Raw genomic sequence first — 8,115 nt, 5'->3', positions numbered from 1 at the left:
CTGGTAGATTGCAACATTTAAGAAGCATTTGGATGGGTATATGAATAGGAAGGGTTTGGAGGGATATGGGCCGGGTGCTTGCAGGTGGGCCTAGATTGGGTTGGGATATCTAGTTGGCATGGACGGGTTGGACCGAAGGGTCTGTTTCCATGCTGTACACCTCTGTGACTCTAAGTGTGGGCGTTAATTCCCTTTAATTCTGCCTTATCTCCAGACTCTTAGTTCCCTAATACTTCTGGGAGGTTATGTCTTTTGTAAAGTAAACAGAACTAAACTAGATGCTCAATTTTTTGTTCCCTGTTGTAAATTCCCTGGCTTCTGTCTGTAAGGAACCTACATTTGTCCATATTAATTTTTTTCAGATATTTATAGAAGCTCTTACAGTCAGCTTTTAAGTTTCCTGCAAAGAAGTGTGGTTCAAGTCCCACCTACTCCAGAGGTGTATCATAGCATATTAGAACAAGTTCACTCAAAAGTATCAATAGAACTTTGGACTATTTCTAACAGATTTTGTTTCTAATTTTCAGTATCTGCGGTATTTTTTTCTAACACCATGGATGTGGAAGGATTTACTAGGATGTTGCCTGGTATGGAGGGAAGGTCTTATGAGGAAAGGCTGAGGGACTTGAGGCTGTTTTCGTTAGAGAGAAGAAGGTTAAGAGGTGACTTACAGAGACATATAAGGTGATCAGAGGATTAGATAGGGTGGACAGTGAGAGCCTTTTTACTCAGATGGTGATGGCTAGCATGAGGGGACATCACTTTAAATTGATTAGATTCCCTACAGTGTGGATACAGGCCCTTCGGCCCAACCAGTCCACACTGACCCTCTGAAGAGCAACCCGCCCAGACCTACTTCTCTTCCGACTAATATTCCTAACACTATGGACAGCTTAGCATGGCCAATTCACCTAACCTGCACATCTTTGGATTGTGGTAGGAAACCAGAGCACCCGGAGGAAACCCATGCAGACACGGGGAGAATGTGCAAACTCCACATAGACAGTCGCCCGAGACTGGAATCAAACCCGGGATCCTGGTGCTGTGAGGCAGCAGTGCTAACCACTGAGCCATCGTGCCGCCCCAAAGGGGGTGATAGATATAGGACAGATGTCAGAGGTAGGTTCTTTACTCAAAGTAGTGAGGGCGTGGAATGCCCTGCCTGCAACAGTAGCAGACTTGCCAACTTCAACATTTAAATGGTCATTGGATACACATATGGATGATAATGGAATAGTGTAGGATAGATGGGCTTCAGATTGGATTCACAGGTTGGCACAACATCGAGGGCCGAAGGGCCTGTACTGTGCTGCAAATGTTCTATGTTCTGTATTTTATGGGGATAATTTTGACTTTGTCCCAATGGACTAAACCGACTGACACTGGTTTAGCTGCGTGTTTTACATCCTGCATTGTTCCATTTTCGATTGATTTCAGTAGGTGAATCCATAGGGACCTAAGATCAGTACTAACCCCCATTGCAAGGTCTGTTGGTTTGCTTAACACAGGTTTTTAAAGGACGATGTCTGTGCTCATGGTATAACATGCCTTTGTCACAATGGACCCCCCCTCTCATTGATGTTTATCATCTGGGCCTTAGGTGTGAAGGAGATCGACATTGCTGCTACTCTTGAACACATACGCGATCAGAGACCTGGCATGGTGCGCACGAAGGTAATGTTAATCCCACTGGAGTCTGGGTGATTTCAGAATTGAGTTTCCAGTGTGTGTGTGTGTGTGTGTGTGGAACTACAGCAGCCTTTCGTTTCAGAGTGTGACGGAGACCCAGCCTTGACGTCACGTTCTCAGTGCATCCCCTTTGTGGCTTAGTGTCCAGGTCCACTTACCCACTCACAATCTGACATCCCCAGTCGGGCTCCAGCTAATAACACTAAGAATGCCAATGCCATGTACTCACACATCACAGAATGTGGACAAATCTGCCCATCGAGCCGATGCCAGCTCGAAAGATAGACCATAACAAAGTGCTAATGTTACTGGTTTTATTCATCCCGAAGCCCAGGCTAATGCTCTGGGGATGTCATGGAATTTAAATTCAGTCAATAAATCGGCAACCTAAAGCTAATCTTAATTGTCACCATGATAATTCATAGAATCGCAACAGTGTGGAAGTAGGCCATTCGGCCCCATCGAATCCACACCAACCCTCCGAAGAGAAATCCACACAGACACACCCCTGTAACACTGCATTTCCCATGGCTCATCCACCTAACCTATACATCCCTGAACACTACGGGGCAATTTAGCGTGGCCAATCCTCCGAACCTGCACATCTTTGGACTGTGGGAGGAAACCGGAGCACCCGGTGGAAACTCCACACTGACAGTCGCCCGAGGCTGGAATCGAACTCGGGTCACCCCTGAGTGCTAACCCCTGAGTCAACGTGCTGCCCTGATTGGTGTTTTACAAAAAAAAAACCATCTGGTTAACTGATGCTCTTAGGGAAAAATTTAGGGAATTCTGCCACCCTTGCCTGGTTTGGCATCCATGTGACTCCAGACCCACAGCCAATGTGATTGGATGTTAACTGCCCTCTGAAATGTCCTGGCAAACCACACAGGTCAAGGGCAGCTGGGGATGGACAATAACTATTGGGATCACCCATGATCCCTGGAGCCCACTGAAGAATAAAGAATAAAAATAGTTCTATCAATCCCAGTCCCTCTCCTTAAAGTTATTTTTCCTTTTCATACAGTTCCCATCTGAAAGTGCCTGTTGAATCTGCATTCTCCACCAACGGCCCTTATCAGACCAGAACTTGCTTTTGATACCCTGCCCCAGGAATTATCTGAAATCTGTGCACTCTGGTTACTGACCAGATTGTTACAAAGCAATCCTTCTAAATGACAGCCTGTAAACCAGTTGGGATATTTTCTGTGACTTGAAGCAAAGTCAAGCTCCACGAAGATGAACTTTCATTTCTGTGGTGTCCTTCATGATTTTAGGGTGTCCCAGATTGTTTCACTGATAACACACCATTGGAGTGTGGACACGGTTACAAAGTAATGATCCAACAGCCATTGTAAGCTCCCTCCAGGCAGTTATGTGATAACAAAATGATTTTGGTCTGAGTTGAAGGTTAAATGTTATCTCCAGGACACTGGGGTGAACTCCCTTCTTTTTCTGTGAGATAGTTCAGATCCACTGCAGGGGTTTCACATCTCAGCAAAATGAAGAAGCCTCCCACAGTGCGGCACTCCCACAGCACTGACTCTCTGACAGTGCAGCACTCCCTCAGTACTGACCCTCCGACAGTGCGGCACTCCCTCAGTACTGACCCTCCAACAGAACGGCACTGCCTCGGTGCTGATCCTCCGACAGTGTTTCACTCCCTCAGTACTGACCCTGCGACAGTGCGGCACTCCCTCACCACTGACCCTCTGACCGTGCAGCACTCCCTCAGTACTGACCCTCCGACAGTGCAGCACTCCCTCAGTACTGACCCTGCGACAGTGCGGCACTCCCTCACCACTGACCCTCTGACAGTGCAGCACTCCCTCAGTACTGACCCTCCGACAGTGCAGCACTCCCTCAGTACTGACCCTCCAACAGAACGGCACTGCCTCGGTGCTGATCCTCCGACAGTGTGTCACTCCCTCAGTACTAACCCTCTGACAGTGCGGCACTCCCTCACCACTGACCCTCTGACAGTGTGGCACTTCCTCAGCACTGACCCTTCGACAGTGCGGCACTCCCTCAGTACTGACCCTCTGACAGTGCAATTCCTCAGTGCTGACCCTCTGACATTGCGGCACTCCCTCAGTACTGACCCTCTGACAGTGCGGCACTCCCTCAGCACTGACCCTCTGACATGGTGGGACTCCCTCAGCACTGACCCTCTGACATGGTGGGACTCCCTCAGCACTGACCCTCTGACAGTGCGGCACTCCCTTAGTGCTGACCCTTTGACAGTGTGGCACTCCCTCATTACTGACCCTCTGACAGTGCAGCATTCCCTCAGTACTGACCCTCCAACAGTACAGCACTCCCTCAGCACAGACCCTCAGACAGTGCGGCACTCCCTCAGCACTGACCCTCCGACAAGTGTGGCACGATCTTAGTACTGACCCTTCTACAGTGCGTCACTCCGTCAGTACTGACCCTCTGACAGTGCTGCACTCCCTCAGTACTGACACTTCGACAGTGCAGCACTCCCTCAGTACTGACCCTTCGAACAGTGCGACACTCCCTCAGTACTGACCCTCTGACAGTGCTGCACTCCCTCAGTACTGACCCTCTGACAGTGTGGCACTCCCTCAGCACTGACCCAACGTCAGTGTGGCACTCCCTTAGTACTGACCTTCTGATAGAGCTGCACTCCCTTAGTGCTGACCCTCTGACAGTGCGGCACTCCCTCAGTACTGACCCTCTGACAGTGCAGCAGTCCCTCAGCACTGACCCTCCGACATGATGGCACTCCCTCAGCACTGACCCTTCGACAGTGCAGCACTCCCTCAGTACTGACCCTTCGAAAGTGTGGCACTCGCTCAGTACTGACCCTCTGACAGATCTGTACTCCCTTAGTACTGACCCTCTAACAGTGCGACACTCCCTCAGCACTGACCCTCTGACAGTGTGGCACTCCCTCAGTACTGACCCTCCGACAGTGCGGCGCTCCCACAGTGAGGCACTCCCTTAGCACTGACCGTCCGACAGTGTGGCACTCCCTCAGTACTGACCCTCTGACAGTGCGACACTCCCTCAGCACTGACCCTCTGACAGTGTGGCACTCCCTCAGCACTGACCCAACGAGAGTGCGGCTCTCCCTCAGTACTAACCCTTCGAACAGTGCAGCACTTCCTCAGCACTGACCCTCTGACAGTACGGCACTCCCTCAGCACTGACCCTTCGACGGTATGGCTCTAACTCGGTACTGACCCTCTGACAGTGCAGAACGTCCTCAGTACTGACCCTCTCACAGTGCGACACACCCTCAGTGATAACCCTCTGACAATGCGGCAGTCCCTCAGTACTGACCCTCTGACAGTGCAGCATTCCCTCAGTACTGACCCTCCGACAGTGCGGCACTCCCTCAGCACTGACCCTCCAACAAGTGTGGCACGATCTTAGTACTGACCCTTCGACAGTGCGGCACTCCCCCAATACTGACACTCTGACAGTGCTGCACTCCCTCAGTACTAACCCTTTCTTCAGTGCGGCACTCCCTCAGTACTGACCCTCTGACAGTGCTGCACTCCCTCAGTACTGACCCTTCGACAGTGCAGCACTCCCTCAGTACTGACCCTTCGAACAGTGCGGCACTTCCTCAGTACTGACCCTCTGACAGTGCTGCACTCCTTCAGTACTGACCCTCTGACATTGTGGCACTCCCTCAGTACTGACCCAACGTCAGTGTGGCACTCCCTTAGTACTGACCCTTCGACAGTGCGACATTCCCTCAGCACTGACCCTTCAACAGAGCGGCACTCCTCAGCGCTGACCCTTCGATGGTGTGGCACTCACTCAGTACTGACCCTCTGTCAGTGCTGCACTCCCTCAGCACTGACCCTCTGACAGTGTGTCACTCCCTCAGCACTGACCCTTCAACAGTGCGTCACTCACTCAGTACTGACCCTCTGTCAGTGCTGCACTCCCTCAGCACTGACCCTCTGACAGTGCGGCACTCCCTCAGTACTGACCCTCTGACAGTGCAGCACTCCCTCAGCACTGACCCTCCGACATGGTTGCACTCCCTCAGCACTGACCCAACAACAGTGCGGCACTCCCTTAGTGCTGACCCTTCAACAGTGTGGCACTCACTCAGTACTGACCCTCTGACAGATCTGTACTCCCTTAATACTGACCCTCTGACAGTGCGACACTCCCTCAGCACTGACCCTCTGACAGTGTGGCACTCCCTCAGTACTGACCCTCCGACAGTGCGGCGCTCCCACAGTGCGGCACTCCCTTAGCACTGACCGTCCGACAGTGTGGCACTCCCTCAGTACTGACCCTCTGACAGTGCGACACTACCTCAGCACTGACCTTCTGACAGTGTGGCACTCCCTCAGCACTGACCCAACGAGAGTGCGGCTCTCCCTCAGTACTGACTCTTCGAACAGTGCAGCACTCCCTCAGCACTGACCCTCTGACAGTGCGGCACTCCCTCAGCACTAACCCTTCGACGGTATGGCTCTAACTCGGTACTGACCCTCTGATAGTGCAGAACGTCCTCAGTACTGACCCTCTCACAGTGCGGCACACCCTCAGTCTTAACCCTCTGACAATGCGGCACTCCCTCAGTACTGACCCTCTGACAGTGCAGCATTCCCTCAGTACTGACCCTCCAACAGTACAGCACTCCCTCAGCACTGACCCTCAGACAGTGCGGCACTCCCTCAGCACTGACCCTCCGACAAGTGTGGCACTCCCTCAGCACTGACCCCCTGACAGTGCTGCACTCCCTCAGTACTGACCCTCTGACAGTGTGGCACTCCCTCAGCACTGACCCAACGTCAGTGTGGCACTCCCTTAGTACTGACCCTTCAACAGTGCGGCACTCCTCAGCGCTGACCCTCCGACAGTGTGGCACTCCCTCAGCACTGACCCAACGTCAGTGTGGCACTCCCTCAGTACTGACCCTCTGACAGTGCGGCACTCCCCCAGCACTGACCCTCTGACAGTAGGTCACTCCATCAGCACTGATCCTTCGACAGTGCGTCACTCCCTCAGTACTGACCCTCTGACAGTGCGGCACTCCCTCAGTACTGACCCTCTGACAGTGCGGCATTCCCTCAGCACTGACCCTTCGACAGTGCTGCACTCCTCAGCGCTGACCCTTCAACGGTGTGGCACTCCCTCAGTACTGACCCCCTGACAGTGCTGCACTCCCTTAGTACTGATCCTCTGACAGTGCGGCACTCCCCCAGCACTGACCCTCTGACAGTGCGGCACTCCCTCAGCACAGATTCTTCGACAGTGCATCACTCCCTCAGCACTGACCCTCTGACAGTGCGGCACTCCCTCAGGATGACCCTCCGACAGTGTGGCACTCTCTCAGTACTGACCCTCTGACAGTGCGTCACTCCCTCAGCACTGACCCTCTGACAGTGCGGCACTCCCTCAGCACTGACCCTCCGACATGGTGGCACTCCCTCAGCACTGACCCAACGACAGTGCGGCACTCCCTTAGTGCTGACCCTCCGACAGTGTGGCACTCCCTCAGCACTGACCCTCTGACAATGCGGCACTCCCTCACGACTGACCCTCCGACAGTGTGGCACTCCCTCAGTACTGACCCTCTGATAGTGCGGCACTCCCCCGAGCATTGCATTGGCGCGTCAGCCTGGATTATGGGCTCTGTGTCCCTTGGCGATAAAGCATGGCTGGACGGTTTTTGATTTTGGATTCTAAGCAACCTCCTCTTTGTTTTTCGGTGCAGGACCAGTTTGAGTTTGCGCTGACTGCTGTAGCAGAGGAAGTGAACGCCATCCTAAGGGCTCTGCCCCAGTGACCTGCTGCCCGGACCCTCAGTGAAGAACTAGCCATCAATCCAGCTTTGTGCTTCATGCACCCCCTCTCCCACCACACCCCACCTGACATCCTCCGCAGCCTGTACCGCGTTCGTGTCTTCTGTCACATGTCCTGTCTTGCTTTGGAAACCGCGACACGCAGTGCAGTGACCCTTCTGGGAGGCACTGCTCCATACTGACCTGTTCATATTGAAGTAGCTACCTAACCAATGAACAGCAGCAAGAACCTCAGGCAAGGGGCAGCCCACTGATCACTGACAGGTCCCAAGGAAAGATGTTCCCCCCCCTTCCACCCACCAACCGTAACATTAGAGCAGCACAGGAGGCCATTCAGCCTGACAGCACTGTGCACGTCACAGAATTATTACGGTGCCAAAGGAGGCCATTCAGCCCATCGTAATGAACATTCCCTGGGGTTTGTCTTTCGCAAGGCCCTGCAAGCTCTGAGTGTCTGTGTATGTAACTGTGTCTGTGTGCCCATTAGTGTTTGTGTGAGGGGGTTGTGTGTGTGTCTTTCTGTGTGTGTACATGTGTGGGGATTAATGTGTGTGTATCTCAGTACGTGTGTGTGTGTGGAGGTGATGTGGGATGGGGTGTGGGTGTGTGTGTGGGGGTGGTGGGG

General features: G+C 52.9%; 1 protein-coding gene across 1 annotated transcript in view; it reads left to right on the top strand.

Annotated features, from left to right (window-relative positions):
• LOC122551951 (receptor-type tyrosine-protein phosphatase-like N) overlaps positions 1-8,006 on the top strand; it is a 139,158-nt gene extending 131,152 nt beyond the window's left edge. The window contains exons 13-14 of the mRNA XM_043694522.1: positions 1,601-1,674; positions 7,403-8,006. Coding sequence (XP_043550457.1) covers positions 1,601-1,674; positions 7,403-7,474 — 146 coding nt within the window. The 3' untranslated portion in view covers positions 7,475-8,006. The remainder of the gene's footprint in view (positions 1-1,600; positions 1,675-7,402) is intronic.
• The last annotated feature ends 109 nt before the right edge of the window (positions 8,007-8,115 follow it).

The sequence above is a fragment of the Chiloscyllium plagiosum genome, chromosome 7, assembly GCF_004010195.1.
Source record: "Chiloscyllium plagiosum isolate BGI_BamShark_2017 chromosome 7, ASM401019v2, whole genome shotgun sequence".
Lineage (NCBI taxonomy): Eukaryota > Metazoa > Chordata > Chondrichthyes > Orectolobiformes > Hemiscylliidae > Chiloscyllium > Chiloscyllium plagiosum.
Note: the sequence above shows the minus strand (reverse complement) of the source record. Positions and strands in the feature narration are given on the sequence as shown.